A 17385-nucleotide genomic window follows, 5' to 3' on the forward strand; every position below is an offset into this window, starting at 1 on the left:
ACCTCTCCCTGTTACTGTTGATATTCCTCTTATCTGTGATCCTCCTGGTGATGCTCCACTCATTTTGTCTCCTTCTTTAGACTCTCATTCACCATAGGATCGTCCTTCACCACCACCCCTTCAGGTTTATAGTCGCCGCAATTGTCTCCCTCATGACTCACTTCCAGTGCCGCCTCTTGTGTCTCCTCCGGCTCCAGCAACTGAGTCTGACTTGCCTATTGCCCTCCGTAAAGGTATACGCTCTACCCGTAACCCTTCCCCTCATTATACTGTTCTTAGTTACCACAGATTATCTCCATCTTTTTACACTTGTCTCTCATCCATTTCTTCTGTGTCAATTCCTAAATCTGTGGGTGATGCCTTAAGTCATCCTGGCTGGCGTCAAGCTATGCTGGATGAATTAAGTGCTTTACAGAAAAGTGGAACTTGGGAGCTTGTCCAATTACCATCTGGAAAGTCTGTTGTTGGTTGCAGGTGGGTGTATGCTATCAAGGTTGGCCCTGATGGCACAATTGATCGTCTGAAAGCTCGACTGGTTGCCAAAGGCTACACACAGATTTTTGGTTTGGATTATGGTGATACTTTTTCTCCAGTGGCAAAAATGACCTATGTTCGCCTATTCATTGCCATGGCCGCTCTTCGACAATGGCCTCTTTACCAACTTGATGTCAAAAATGCTTTCCTAAATGGTGATTTGCATGAAGAAATTTATATGGAGCAACCACCTGGCTTTGTTGCTCAGGGGGAGTCATCTGGATTGGTATGTCGTCTTCGCAAATCCTTATATGGCCTAAAACAATCTCCTCGGGCCTGGTTTGGTAAATTCAGCTGTGTTGTTCAACAATTTGGTATGTCTCGCAGTGAAGCGGATCATTCAGTGTTCTATCGCCACTCAAGTGCTGGATGTATTTACTTAATAGTGTATGTTGATGATATTGTTCTCACAGGAAGTGACTATCTCGGCATCTCTCAGATGAAACAACACCTTTGTCATCATTTTCAAACCAAAGATCTTGGCAAACTCTGATACTTTTTGGGTATTGAAGTAGCACAATCCAATGATGGTATTGTCATATCTCAGAGGATGTATGCGTTAGACATCTTGGAGGAAACAGGGTTAATGAATTGTAAATTTGTTGAGACACCTATGAACCCTAACATCAAACTCTTACCAAATCAGGGGGAGCCTTTCTCAGATCCTAAACGGTACAGAAGATTAGTTGGTAAATTAAACTATCTTACTGTTACGCGTCCTGACATTTCCTTCGCAGTTAGTGTGGTGAGTCAATTTCTAAACTCCCCATGTGAAGACCATTGGGATGCAGTTGTTCGCATACTGAAGTATATTAAAAGATCACCTGGAAAAGGCTTGCTATATGGCCCTAACAACGATACAAAAATCGTTTGCTATTTAGATGCTGATTGGGCTGGTTCCCCTTCTGATAGGAGGTCTACTTCTGGATATTGTGTCTCTATTGGTGGCAACCTGATATCTTGGAAAAGTAAGAAGCAAAGTGTTGTGGCAAGGTCCAGCGCAGAAGCAGAATATAGAGCTATGGCATCTGCTACTTGCGAGCTTGTGTGGCTTAAACAATTACTTAATGAATTGAAATTTGGAGATGCCACTCACATGACACTTATATGTGATAATCAAGTTGCTCTTCATATTAGCTCTAACCCTGTCTTCCATGAGAGAACCAATCACATTGAAGTTGATTGTCATTTTATTAGAGAAAAAATCATATCCGGAGATATCAAGACTGAGTTCGTTAACTCAAGCAACCAGTTGGCAGACATATTCACCAAGTCCTTACGAGGACCTAGAATTGACTATCTTTGTAACAAGCTTGGAACATATGATTTATATGCTCCAGCTTGAGGGGGAGTGTTAGATGTTAAGTTGTGTGTTTCTGTTAATTGGGCTTAGCCCATTCTGTATTTAGGATTTAACCCTTATCTTACATTATAAATAAACACCCTATGTATATGCTAAACACATAAGGGAGATTTCTCCTAATCTTCTTCATTATATTTAACAGTAACAATTAAAAAGAAACGAAAAATTGGATGAGTAATTAGCCACAAAACCAATCAACACATGCAGTTCTATCATCCTTAAAAGAGCAATGTAGACACCAACTTGATATGATATGATTGATAAATAACCTTATTTCTTAAGCATGTAACCAGGTCCTTAGTCTATCCACATAGAAAAGTTTACCATGAGAGTTAAACCCATAAATAGATTTTAGTACCTTAAGGAATTGGTCCTTAATTTCTAGTTGATTGCATGATGTTAGTTATCTTGCCCACAGTTTTACACAATGAATATTTTGATTATTTGAACATGTTGCATTAAATACACCCTAAAATAAGTATTACTTTAATTTAATAAATTCTAACATATAATAAAAAGCTTAGAAAAAACTGATAAAACGAAATACATTGTTGTAACGTCTCTCACTTTCTAGAAGGGAAAAACAAAAAACAAAAGAATATTCCCTTTCCAACTCTTATAAATAAATATTTACAATAAATTTCAGTCTTGCATTCAGAAACTGAGCATGGCTAATGAGGCAGAAGCCAGTGTTGAAAAGCACAAAAGCAAGGTCTCAAAGTGTGTGAGATCACGAGCATCATCTCCTCCATGCGCAGCATGCAAGAAAATGAGAAAAAAATGCAGCAGTGACTGCATCTTTGCACCTTATTTTGGTTCTAGCCAGGGCTCAACGCTGTTTGCAGCAGTGCACAAGGTGTTTGGTGCAAACAATTTGTCAAAACTATTGCTAGAAGTTGAAGAGATTCATCGTAATGAGGCCATAAATTCTTTGTGCTACGAAGCTCAAACAAGGCTAGCCAATCCTGTTCATGGTTGTGTCTCCACCATTTCTGCTTTGCAACGACAGGTTTGTCTTATTATTACAATGTTTAAACTCTTGTTTGTTTATATTTTTACTATGAACTTTGATATTTTATTTATGTTTATAGCTAAAAAAAAGTTATTTTTATTATTTTAGTGTTTTTCTTTATTATTATTTTTGTCGCAATCCCTTTCCTATCCTTTTTAGCTAATTAGGACTATAAATATTTATAACTTAAAAAAATATTTAAAATATTCTTTGAGTTTTCATTCATTGGTTGTCATTTAAAATTATTTTACATGTCATTCTATTTATCATGATTTCTTCAAATTCATCCACCATGATTTTGTAACTAATGGGTATCGAGAAAAAAAAATGATATGTTAATAACTTTTTTAACAATTTTTTGATAATAAACTATGTGTCATTATTTTATTAGTCTGTATATTTGAAACGGATCAACAATAAACTATTACATAAATCGTTGTAAAAATGTTATAAAACAAATTGTTAAAAAAACATTTTCCGATCTTGAAATATTTCAAATTGAGATCTAATTTTCAATTAATGAGACATGTTAGTTCCCAGAGAAAGAAAAAGAGTTGTTAACCACAAACATGGAGGAGGGTTTATGAGGCACACCATCTTGGTTCTAAGAACTTAGTCTTGACAAATTACATTTATGTCTTTATTAAATATAAATAAATAAATCAATTGATCTATACAATAATTCCAAATGACAGGCAATAAATGGAAACAGAGATTTAAATCATGTTTTAAAGAAGGAACACATAAGCAATCACCGTTATTGTTTTATTTTATAATATTGCATTCTATATCTTGGCTCATGTTTTTTCCTTGATAGTATTGATTCTATTTTGTTGATCTAATCCACAAAATCTATTAGGTCCCCAATTTTTAAAAACCAGCAAATAAAACTCTTTCTTTCGTAATTAAAATCTTGGATATGCTTTCAAAACATCTCAACTCCTTTCCCTCGTGGTCTAAAGAAAGGTTGATCATGAATAACTCCAATAAAGGTTTAAAATTATATATTTTAAATTCTTCCACTCTAGTTGTATTTTTTTTTATACATTCTTTTGCTTTCACAATAGACAAATTGAATATGAGATTTATGTTTCTTGAAAATCTCATCATCATCTCTTTATATATTATAAATTAAGTTTATATATAGTTGGTTTGAGATCTTTAATTTATTTGTTGCATATGTGTATTTATAAGGTTTTAGTCTTCTTTTTTTCTTCCAAATTTATTAAACCAACCTTATATATCTCAAATATCAGTTAGACGGAGATTGAATTCATAATCTCTCTTCCAACTATAGTGAGTTAACCTTATATCTTCTAACATTTTAGTCATTGGTCTATAGACATACATAAAACCAAAAGGGATATCAACTTCTTTAATGACAATGTGTTGAAGTGTGATGACACAAAAACACATTCAACTCTTTGTACATTGTTTTTTAGTTTTAAAAAATTGAGGATTAGGTTTATGGATTGTACGACGAGTCTTACATTTAACAATTAACATATAAATCTAATAAATATTTGTAATTCCTTACCAAAACAAGTTATTTAGATAAAACATTGAAAGAGTTGTTTATTTTTATCCCGTTTCACTTGAATTTTTTTCCTATATATCTTCATTTCTATCATCACATTATTTGTCAAGTAATCACTTCTCTCTCTTCCTTTAACTTTTATCTCTTGTCACTTTCTTCCATCAATTATCTTTATATAAAATATTTGTCTTATTAGACTAGTAGCATAATAAAGGTTTGTCTTAAAAAAACATATGAAAAATTCTTATTTTAATTGGAGAACATTGCCAAAAACTTATAAAACAATGTATTTATTTATATTTTTTAATAATATTGAATGAAATGGGATTAATTAATGCATGTATTTTTAATTTTAGTTATTTTTATTAATGTATAAACAAACCGATACACATACAATGCATGTTAAAAAAAACTTGTTTAGAACTATTAATACGAAATGTTGATTAAATGTTGAGTTCTTTAAAAAGATATTGTTAATAATATTATTCGTAAATAAGAAGGTACTGATTTGAAGTTATTCAGGTGGCATCATTGCAAGGAGAGCTTGCTATGGTTCAAAATCAATTGATTAATACACAAAATTTATATGAAAGTCTTCTTGGGAGGACATATCAGCAACAACAGGCAAACATCAACGTAGTTGTGCAACCTTCTGCAAATAATGTGATGAACATGAGCTACTTCAACCCAGGTTTTGATCACCTTTCAATGCAGACAGCACCTTCAACAGACAACATGCAGCCTCTTCCATTTTCTGGGCTTCCCCATTTCAACAATGACATACCGCATTTCTTTCCATAACTTTTACTTTTCAAAATTTATAGTACTATTGTTTCATATCAAATCTTTATATCTACTATGTAATAGGACCTATAATTAATATGTATGTCATCAGAATGTTTTTCTGGCTACATCACTTTGTTATAATACTACTCGGAAAATCTTTCTTTTTGTAATGACAAATTTGGACAACAATCAATTCTATACAAACCGTGACAAATTGTTATGTAATTTTAGTATTTGTGACAAGCGTCGATTAATGCATAATTGTGATAAATTTTGTAGTGATAATAGTATTATGTATCACTATTAAAACGCTATCAGAAAAGTCTTTTATTGAAATTATTTCGCCAAAAACAAAATCAAACCATGATAATTTTGTTTGCGAAATTTTAATTGTTTGCGTAATTTTAATGTTTGTGACAAGTGTAAATTAATACATAATTGTGACAAATTTTTTGATGATGGTATATCGTTGTTAATACTACTCCACCATATACAAAAAGAATTTTAACTATGTCAGTAGTGACAAAAAAATTGTGATGAATACGATATCTTGAACAATATTAGTCACAAAATGTTTTACAAATTATATGAAAACAATCAATTACAATTTTTGTGACAATAGCCACAACTGTAAAAAAAAAATTCTATAAAAAGAATAAGTCACTTAAGTCTCTAAATTTTTGCTTCGAGTGAGCAAGTAAAAATGTTATATGCACTGGTAAAAAAGAAAACAATGATAAGCATTACAAGAAAAAAGTTTATTATCTATAACAAAAATCCATAGGAAAGACAAAAAATTCATAAGCAACACAATGTTATCTATCTACTACCTACGAAAAAAAATTCAAAAATAAAATAATTATAGATAACGTTATCTATAAGGTTTTTCATAAATAATTATCTAAAAAAATTCATAAATAATTACACACAAAAAATCCGTAAATAGTTACATATGAATCATATGTAATTACATACGAATAAATTGTATGTAATTACTTACGAAAATCTGTATATAATTACCTATAGATAAATTTGAATGTAATTATTTACAAATAAATTTGTATGTAATGTGCTTGTCAGCTTTGATGAAACTTGTTTTTTAAAAATTATACAATCATGAACATTGATTAAAGTATACATACTACAACAAAGAATTTATATATGATATTTAAGAAATAGTCATTAAACAAAAATTATCAACATACAATAATATTCATACATAAAAAGTTTATAATCCAAACATTATAAAATACAAATACCTAGTAATGTAGTATGAGTGAAAGATTTTCAAAGGGAGTAATAAATAAAACCTAGAGTTCCCTAATACTAATAGTGCTCCAATGTGTTAGCTCGTTTTTTAACAAGTTACTACATGTTGTTTTGGTTGAGTTTGGGCTGATTTTTCCTTTTCAACACGAGCAGTAACAAATCACAAGATTTGGGATGTCTAATTTTTTGGTTATGTTAAAAACCACTTGAAGAACAAAACAAATCACAAGACTTGAGAAAATTTGTATGTAAATTTCTTCTCATTACCTACTGAATTTTTTATGTAACTCAATTTTTCAATATTCATATATTAAATTTGTATAGAATAGGTCCCTTACTTACGGATCAAGATCCGTGTGTAATAATCTGAATGTAAATCACATTTTTCATGTAGTGGACTTAGTATGACAATTATAACCTACTTGTCATTAATAAGTGGTATGATGAAATTTTTGTAATAAACTTCAACTTTATTATGTCAATTGTAGTTATAACCATCATAATAAGTATGTCTTATGTTTGTTTAATATAGATAAGTCTTAATAAGCTAGACTTAGAAGACAAAGAGGTTAAGGCTAATAGGTAAAGGTCGACATGTTAAGATTAAGAAGTTGCAGTCAACATGTAGATGTTAAGAGGTTGAGGTCGAGATGTTGAGATAGCGAGGTTGAGGTTGATGTGGCAAGGATGAGAACCCAAGGCCTAAATGGTAAGGATGAGAACTTCGAGGATGAAATGGTAAGGATGAGAATTAAAGGTCAAGATAGCAAGGAAGTCCTTTTGCATTGCCATTAGCATGGCCATCTCACTAGAGGGATTTCCAACTTTTCTTGTACTTGTCATCTGACTTCTCGTAAACACCATAAATGTTTCTCTTCATAAAATTTAAGTTGATCTCATGGTAGGTGTTAATTGTTCTTACAAGGCTTAATACACCCTATAAAGACCCTTTGAACTCCTTTTAAAAAAGAAATATTACTCTTACTGTAAAGTTTCAAGACTTGAATGTAGCTTCAAACATAGAAGGGATGTGCTTCCAACTTCATACCCCTGAGATGTTTTAGATCCACATCTCTTCAAGACCAAGAGAAAGTATATTTGCAGTAGATCCTCTCATGTCCAAGTTAGCCAAATCCTTATATAGTAGTCAATGCTATAATAATAAGCGTGATTAATTTACCTTGTATATTATGTTATTTCTACCATGTTTGTGAACTTTTTTACCTGGATTGACTTGATCCATGTAGTCAATCACCTTGACTAGTCTTTAGTTAACCAATTATATTAATGATATCTTAATCTTGATGCTAATATGATCAACACAGTCAACATTTGTCATGTAGATTGCCTTAGTTAATATGTAGTTAATCAAGACATCATGGTATGCCCTTATAAGGACCGAGTATATATGAACACAGATGACTCATATGTACTCAAATACATGTTATACATTTCAAATTATTACTAGTTTATGTAAAATTTGAAATTTTTTAACTTTGAATAATTCAATTTTCAAATTTCAATTTATTTTTTAAATTTCTTATCCAAATAACATATTTTGATATAAAACATTTAAAATTTTATAAAAAAAAACGAATTGCACTATTAAAATTTTCCATCCAAACACAACCTATCTTTTATAGGAGAATTTTTTTCCTACACACAGTCAATTTCAAAAAGCCTGTTCTAGTTTTTTTTTTTCTCAAAGTATTCAATTTAAGAACTTTTAAAATTGTGCAATTTAAATTTAGAACTTGAAGAAATATTCTAGATTACAATCTAAAATATTATGATATTAGAATTAGCCTCTGAATTACATGATCTAGAAATCAATTTTTAACATAAATTAGTATTTAAAATTATATAATTCGAAGTCCAAATCATATTATGAAATACACAGTTCAGAAGTCAACTTTTAGCACCAAATTAGTATTTCTAACTGTAATTTGGAAACAATCCAGAAGTTGCTTTAAATATAAAGAAAACGAAGAAGGAATCAGAGGTCATGGTTCTGCCACTATCAACCAGAGGAATCCTCATTGTGCATCCTATACCTCTTGCGCCAGAGCAGTTGGGCCTCGTTGTCACATTAAGGGGTATTTTTGCAATTTTCTACACTTTATTGATGGAGGTGCAAGACGAAATGTGGGGTGCAGGAGGAAGAAAGACCCTTTTCAAGAGTTCACTCACTACCTTATAGGTTATGTAACATTCTAGCCATTTTATCGATCCATTGTCAGAAACTTCTTCCTGCAGTTCCATAATTTATTCCTGCATCTCCATACACTTAAAATTTTAATTTTACTCTCTTTTTATAATACAAAATCTAGAGACATTGCGGAACACTTAATCCGGAATGCAAATATTGTATTCTAAATTGTATATTTCATAATATAAAGATTGCATTTGTCCAATCTAAAACATAAATTTTAAATTCTGGGTTACACAATTTGGAATGCAAAAAGAAAAAAAATCATCTCAAATTTATATAATCTATAATACAAATTTTGCACTCTAGATTATGCATTCTGAAATGTGTTTGTTATTTTGCCTTTCGAATTGCACAATCCAAAATATCTTTTTGAAGAAAAAGGTGGAGAATGGAAGGAGAGACCAGTGGAGGAAGGTGATGGTGGAGAGCACCGATGGAGGTTGAGGAAAAGGCTTTGGTGGAGGTGAAGACAGAAGAAGCAAAGCCAATGAAAGCGGACGAAGAGTCTCTGGTGGAGTGGACGAAGAAGAAAATAAAAGTGTTCGTTGAAGTGGACGACGAAGAAAGGATGCCAATGGAGGTGGTGGAAGAAGGGAGAGAGATGTGCGCCTGTGGAGGAAAAAGAAGATGAAAGAAGATAAAGGCAAAAATGTTTTTCCACCTCATGCGGAAATGCGGTGAAAAATGTATGGAGGTGCATGAAGAAGTTGCTTCCAGCATCAAGTGGCACTCTTTGGCATTTTCTTTTTTCTATATTGAATTCTTACCGTGATAACTCTAGAAATTTGTATCATTTCCAAAGTTTTAAATTGTCAATAAAGTTTTAAACATAAAAGTATGAAAACACAATTAAAATTAGAGTTTATGATCGTCAGAAAAACACAATAAAATTTCATATTGATTAGAGATAAAATCAATTTAGATTATATATATGGATGCAAACCTCACATTACAAACTAGTTTTGTGGGATTAAGTTAAACTTAAAGTCTACTTCCTAACATGTTATCAGAGCCCTGAGTTTGAGTCTATCCTAATGAAATTCAATGTTTGTTGGGTTTATTGTTCCATTTGCTATCGGACTACTATCAGATCATCCATTAGTGTGTAATCCTACGCTCGAGATATACCTCAACATGAGGAGAATGAGTTGTATATACTTCAATGGAAGGAGAATGTGTTGGAAATCTCATATCAACTAGAGATAAAACCAATTTAGAGTATATACAAGACAAATCTCACTTACAAACTAGTTTTGTGAAGTTGAGTTAGACTTAAATTCATTTCTTAACCATTAACATTTACTTTTGACTATTGTGGACTCAATTTAATCGTGCTACTTATATTTAGCATTTTTATTTTTTAAATAACATTATGTGACAACCATCCACAGTAATATTAATCAAATTTTAATTTGGTTACCTTTAACAGTCTTCAAATAAAATATGCTCAATAATTGAAGTGGCAGGAGAATACTTGTAAATAAATGGGTAGCATGGAACTGATGCATAGCAGTAAAAGCTTTGGCATTCAGAAACACTTTAATCACAGACTAAATATTTATAAATTACAAAATGTCTTATGGCACATCAAATTTCTTATCCAAATAGTATAGCAGATCATTTCTTTATTAAGGAAAAAAATCATGATATGTTAATGGAAACCTGTGCAGGGAAAGATGGACTCCAAAAATCTACCAAGAGCATATACCAGTTTATGCAGATCAGATCAGAAGATAAGTTTGTGACTTCTTGTTTATTATATGTTGCCTTAGAGATATGATATCAGTGCACCGGAAATTACCTACCTAATAGTTATAACTCATTACTACAACAGCTTTGGGGTAAATGTGAAGTTTTCACAACCAAAATCCACTATAACAGAAACAAAAGTCCCGTCAGATGCAAGACTTCATCATTGTAAAAAGATGTGTACAAAAACCTTTTACAGCACTCAAAGATATGTAAAAGATCATACCATATTAATGATAATCACCGAAACTCATTGGGGTTTTCTTTGCTTTGGATGAGAGGAACACCATCTTCCCTCCAAACAACACGCTCTTCACATAAAGCCTCCACCACCTCAACATATAATTGGTGCTCCTAAATTGAAAAAAAAAAAAATAAGTAAACAGTAATCAATTGGTCCAACTTGACCGACAGGAAGCAAATAACTAAACTACTCTACAATCTAGCATTTAAAGCTATAAATAAGATACACATAAACATCGATATTTCTCATTCCTTTTGTAGGTGAGAGGAAGACACTTGTATAACCAAAGAGACACCAACAACTAAACGATGACCCTACAAGTGCATCACCTCATTTTAAGGAATTAAAATATAAATTAAATATTATTTCTAACATTCTAAGACCATCTTATAAAATCTATGAGCCATTTAATTTTCCTTCTTTTGGGCCTTTTACGCCCATCCTATCATTGGCAGTCTGCTAAGTTTCTAGTCTGTCGATTGCATAAATGTCGATGTTCATGAATATTTTAATCTCTTGAAGCAAAAAGAAAAAGAACATAACAGAATTCCTAACAAAGAACAGTACAAAGACACAACAAGAGAGAAAAAGAAGTGTATAACCTTTGCATTGACTATCAGCAAGACTCTTTCAAGAACAAAGGTATACAAATTAGACGCCCAAAAGATGTATCTTCCTTTTAAAAATGGAAAACTAGTATGACAAAAACACTCTGAAAAAAAAAATCCCCCCGACAAGGAAAAAGTCCATGTATAAAAGACTTCCAACAGACTTAACAGAAATAAGAAAAAACTTGACCCAGTCATCTATTATTTATAATTTGGTCCTTTCCTCTATTTTTCTTTCTTCAATAAACCGGTAGAGGTTTTGCTCTAGTTTATATGCTCCGTAGATTCATTCCTTGGCTCCATTTCATTCATCGAGCAGTTCTTCTAGAACTGACCTTGTTTAGAGTTCAATAGTCTATGCAAAAACTCTAACTTCCATCCTTTTTTTAACTGAAATGACAAGGCTAGAATATGGGATATTGCTCTGCATAACGATTCCTGATCCAAAATTCAAGCTATTTCTGTCTTGATTTCATTTCTAAGTAAATGAAGATATCTACAAGGTTTCACATTTACTGGATCTATCCCAACCTTAATTGGAATACGATGATCAACTTCTCTTGCTAGTGGCAACCCTTTTCGTTCACAAAAGGTTTGGAAAATTCTGTTCGTACCTTCTACACTTGCTTTTCTTTGTCACTTGTCAATTCTTTCCTGGTTACATGATCTTTCTCAACCACCCATAGCATAGACAAACTAGGACCTCCTTGGATGACAATGTTTTGATCTTGATGGATAAATGGCATTCTCAATTTCTATCAAAAACACTCTGAAAAAAATCCCCCGAATAGGAAAAAGTCTCGTTTAAAAGACTTCCAACGGACTTAACAGAAATAACTAACAACTTGACCTAGTCAACTATTATTTACAATTTGACCCTTTCCCATATTTTTCTTTCTATGACAATCCTATAGAGTTTTTTCCATTTTAGATGTTCCCTAAATTCATCCCTAACAAATATATTTGTTGAACTCCATTCAGGATTAAAACTGTTCAATAGTTTAAAATACATAGTCTGCCATTACCTCATTGAGAACCCTTGCAGCCAACTCTTCTGCAGTATCATTAGCCAGCACAGGGACCACACGCTGTGCAAGGATACGCCCTGTGTCATAGTGTTCGTCAACAAAATGAATGGTAGGACCTGAAAACCTGACCAACACAGAAAAATGAGCAGAGACATGGTATCAAGAACCAAGTACAATAATGTTTCACTAAGTGTTTGAGATATTTCATGAGAATTATACCTTGCTCCAGAAGCAATTACTGCTTTATGAACCTTCATGCCATAGTAGCCCTTGCCTCCAAAAGCTGGAAGAAGTGATGGATGAATGTTGAATATAGATCTTTCATAAGCTCGGATCAATTCCACAGGTATCAATTTGAGGTATCCAGCTAAAAGAACAAAATCCACCTCAAATTTCCTGATTAAAAATGTATTATATGTTAATAATGTAACCACTCCATGAAGCAGAGTGAAAATCATCCTTTGTCCGTTTTCACGGATTTTCCCATATTTGAGTTATACTGGTTTTCTTATTTGCCTTTCAGCTTTGCAAAGAATCAACACCTCAGATTCATGAAAAGAATAAAGACCCCGAAGTGTAAAGTTAAAAACAATTGCAGGAAATCAATTAAAGAAGTATCAGACCTTAGTGTATCAACAAGGTCACTAGGAGATAATCCTTCGGGTTCATCCTTTGCTATAGGGAACAATATAACTGGGATACCATTATTTCTTGCATACTGTGCACCTCCACACTCTGGTATTACATGAAACAAAAAACAAATTTTAGTAGACCACGGCTCAAAATAAAAGGGAGATAAAAGAATAGTCCAAACAAACATCCCATGCAACACAAGGAAGTTTAGCAGGCATGTAATCCTAATCCAGTTATCCAGTGACTATTATAAGCTAAGATTGAAGGAGATGGATACACTTCTATGATGACACAAAAGGGCAAAAATGAAAGTAAAGGGATATTAAGATAGAGAATTACCTCTTTTATTTGTGACCAATACAGTAACATCTCCATGAAGCGATCCCCTTTTAGAGGCCTCGTGAATTGATCTGAAGTTGGATCCTCCGCCAGACACGAAAACTGCTAGCTTTTTCCTTCTCACTGTAACCTGAGCCCTCAACTTACGGTCCTCCTCTGGTTCTGCGGTACTACTACTACTCTTGCTACACCATATTCTCCAAGAACTAGAATAAACTTCTTTATCCACAACGCTGATAGCATGTAAAGCTCCAGTAGGGGCTCCAAGATTCTGAGACTGGAGAAAAGGGTATGACGATAAAGAGTGTAGATGAGGGAAATTTAAAGAGAAGGGTTGCTTCACCATTGGAATTGATGGAGCTAGTGATGATTTTGGGCAAAATCTGGAAATAATCTGTTGAGCTTCCATGGAAAAATTAATGTAAACAGAAATCTATTATAGTATTTGATGCTGTTGACGAGGTTGAAAAGTTTAAGGTAAGGGATAGGTAAAGCTTATTGAAGGGGCCAAATGAAACAACACAATTACGATCTTCAAGACAGCGCTCTGTGTCAAGAACTTTGTCTAAACTTCCATTGCATAACAAAGAAAGTCACATCAATTAGTAACTATTGGCAATAAGAAAGCCAAGAAAAAACAAAAAGTTATCGTGTGAAAGAACACAAGTAAACCAGACCCAAAATAAGAATCCTTTTTAGAGCAACTCCAATGGGTTTGTTTATACAAACAAGTTCTTCGGAATATATAAAAGATAACAAAGACGAGGAAACCCAGATAACAAAAGCACAATTTTTCAATTGTGGGAAACGAAAATCAGAAGCTTAGTCACAAAATCAATAGCAACATTTGCAGAAAATCAATATCAGAAGCACAAACCCAAAAAATATAAACAGAATCTAAAATCATAAGCACAGTTCCAAATATCAAATGCACCATGCAAAATCAGCAGCAACAACTATGGGCAATCAAAATACCTTTTGGGTCTGTAGAGGAGTGACGCTTGTGCACGCGTTATTAAGCAGGTGACGAAGAAGGAACAGCGATAAAAAGATTCGACAAGGACGAGGTTACGACCCAAAGTTGGTCATTGGTGAGAGCGAAGAAACACTGGCGGCAACTGAATCCTGTCTTATGTTGAAATGTTGAAGTATTTTAAATTGAAATTGTTTTTAACAAAAGTAATCCTAAATAATAATAAACAAATTAATAATAATATTCTAAAGAATTATTATTGTCTTTTATATTAAACTAGGTTTAAACATGTGGCTATGATTACCTAGGTCAGTTTGTTTGTCTGGTTTCTTATGTTGGTGATTAAAAGAGATTTAAAAGACGAGAAAATAAATAATAAATATTTTTAAGTTTATAATTAAGTATTAAATAGAATTATATTCTAAAAAGTTATTTATAAGTTTAGCAAGTTAATATGTATTTAGAAGTATAAAACAATAAACTTTATAAGAAATATAAATGATACATGTGAAAAATATAGTGTAAATTCTTTAAAAGTATAAAGAATAAATTATACATAGGTAAACTCATTAAAAATACAAATTAGGGACAAATTAGTCTGATGTGTATGGTTAGATTCGTCTAGTTGGTGCATCGAAAACTCATCTAATATGTGTTGTTAGATTCGTCTAATTAGTATATAGGCACAATTGTGTAATGTGTATTATTAGACTCGTCTAATCAATGTTTGAACAAACTCGTCTAATATGAATTGCAAGACTTGTATAATTAGATAATGGATACAGTTGTCTGTATATTAATAGACTCGTCTAATAATGTGTATGAACAAACTTATTTAATGTATATTGTTAGACTTATTTAGTCAGTGTATTAACAAACTCATCTAATGCGTGTTGCAAGATTCATTTAGTTAGTCTATGGACAAACTCGTCTAATGTGTATTCTTAGATCATCTAATTAGTATATGGAATGACGTGTCTAATGTTTTTTGGTAAACTTTTCTAATCTGTGTATAGACAAACTTGTATAATATGTGTTGAAAGACTCGTCTAATCAGTAAGTAGACAAACTCATCTAATGTATATTAATATACTCGTCTAATTTATGTATGGATAGACTTGTCTAATGTATATTGCTAGACTCATATAATCAATGTATATAGACTCATTTAGTATTTGTTGTTAAACTCGTTTAATAAGTATATATGTGTTAGTAGACTTGTCCAATATGTGTATGAACATGTATATGGTTATACCCATCTCATCAGAACATGGATAAACTTGTATAGTATTTGTTGCTAGATTCGTTTAATCAGTATATGAATATATTCGTCTAATCAATCTATGAAGTGATCCATGTAATATTTTTTGTTATGCTCTTCTAATGAGTATATGAATAGACTCTTCTAATGTATATTGATAGACTTATTTAATGGTTTTTTTTTTGCTATAATCAGCTAATCAATGTATTCCTAGACTCATCTACTCAGTGTATTTCTAGACTCGTTTAATCAATTTATGAAAAGACTATTCTAATATTTTTTTATATACTCATCTAATTATTGTGTGGAAAGACTCATTTAATTTATATTGTTGAACTAGTATAATTTGTGTTATATTCTTTTAATCAGTGTAGGGACAAACTAGTCTAATGTGTATGCAAGACCCATTTAATGACTTTTGCTATACTCTTGTTAGACTCATATGATCAATTGATGTCCAATGCATATTCCTAAAAGTCATCCAATGAGAATATAAATACATTAGGGTGATATATTTTAAGACAATTAATTAGTTAATTTTTACATTCTATTTTACTAATAAGTTTTTACGAAGTAAAAACTAAGTTCAAAGAATATAAAACAAATCGTATTATATTATGAAATGTTGTTTATTCTTTTGTTACAAACATATATTTAAAATAGTTGAAACGAACTATTAAATAGAGTCTTCTACTTTATTTTGTTATAAATATAATTATTAAAAACCTTATATGGAGTTTTATGCGCGTATGATTATTTTTAATTTTTATTTTATATTATTATAAATATAATTATTAAAAACCTTATATGGAGTTTTATGTACATATGATTATTTTTAATTTTTATTAATTATTATCAATTTAATTTTTATATACTAAAAATATAAAAAATATTTATGTTATAATTTAATATTAAAGTTATAATGTAACTTTTTATTGACAAATTTTTGTAATACAAAAACTATAACGTGTTTTTTTACATGGCAATGTAAACAATTTATATTATCAATAAATATATATTATTCTCCTAATATAATAATATTTTAAAAAATAAAAATAGAATATACTTTTGTAAACAATTAAATGAGTGAATGATTAGAACTCATAAAAGATAGAATTAAAAATAAAAAATGATATAGAAAAAAATAATATTTTATATAAGTCATTGTTTGACATAATAAATATGTTCAAAATAAGTTAAAAATAAACTTTTAATGATGATTAAATTGTGTCTAAACACACACATTAAAAAACTAACTATTTATATATTTTCAAAATTAACTAACTTTTAAATATTTTTTTACGAATGCATATCAAGATTAAAGTATATGTTTTAAAAAAATTGGTGTAAGTGTAATACCCCAAATTTTTTGTTTACTACTACAATCTATAACTAATACAAATTACAAAATCTATAATAAACTTTATTCTTATTTTATTAAAAATCTCAATAAACAAATTGTATATTATTTTACAAACAAACTTTATTCAAAGGGAAAAAAACTTAAGACTAAAAACTCTCACAAAACTATAAAAATTTTAACCTTTTGTTCTTTAATAATAAACAAATATCAGGTTTCCAGCTGCCACCCACGTAACAAACTAATCATTCACTCACCATTAGAGCTAGAACTATTCACTACTCCTAGAGTTTTACGGACAAAGTTCACTTTTCACTGTTATTTCGAAAGACTTACTATCAAAGTTCATCATTTATACCAACATACAAAATTTATCATTCATTCGCTCCTTCGAAGCTAAAATTTCTCTTGCTCATCAAAAGTCTTATAAAGAGAGTTCACTCCTCCTTTCTCTTTCTCTTTCTCTTGAGACGAAAT

The 17385-nt window shown here is 31.2% G+C and overlaps 2 protein-coding genes across 6 annotated transcripts; one reads left to right on the top strand and one right to left on the bottom strand.

The window, feature by feature from the left end:
- The first annotated feature begins 2564 nt into the window (after positions 1-2564).
- Positions 2565-5377, top strand: LOC108327521 (LOB domain-containing protein 20). The gene is made up of 2 exons (XM_017561215.1): positions 2565-2906; positions 4969-5377. The coding sequence occupies exons 1-2, from the start codon at positions 2565-2567 to the stop codon at positions 5245-5247; spliced, it is 621 nt and encodes a 206-aa protein (XP_017416704.1). The 3' UTR covers positions 5248-5377.
- Positions 5378-8334: 2957 nt separating this feature from the next.
- On the bottom strand, positions 8335-14464 carry LOC108327057 (phosphoribosylglycinamide formyltransferase, chloroplastic). 5 transcript variants are annotated; one of them, XM_017560746.2, is made up of 7 exons: positions 14290-14450; positions 13315-13879; positions 12966-13077; positions 12562-12738; positions 12340-12466; positions 10689-10816; positions 8335-8772 (listed from the first exon to the last, which is right to left on the bottom strand). In XM_017560746.2, exons 2-6 carry the CDS (start codon positions 13721-13723, stop codon positions 10703-10705), a joined length of 939 nt encoding a protein of 312 aa, XP_017416235.1. In that variant the 5' UTR covers positions 13724-13879; positions 14290-14450; the 3' UTR covers positions 8335-8772; positions 10689-10702. The 5 variants fall into 5 exon arrangements, with proteins under 5 accessions (XP_017416235.1, XP_017416238.1, XP_017416236.1 ...); XM_017560749.2 differs by lacking the exon at positions 8335-8772 and adding an exon at positions 9001-9322; XM_017560747.2 differs by lacking the exon at positions 8335-8772 and adding an exon at positions 10498-10585.
- Between the last annotated feature and the right edge of the window lie 2921 nt (positions 14465-17385).

This window comes from Vigna angularis, chromosome 2 (assembly GCF_016808095.1).
Source record: "Vigna angularis cultivar LongXiaoDou No.4 chromosome 2, ASM1680809v1, whole genome shotgun sequence".
NCBI lineage: Eukaryota > Viridiplantae > Streptophyta > Magnoliopsida > Fabales > Fabaceae > Vigna > Vigna angularis.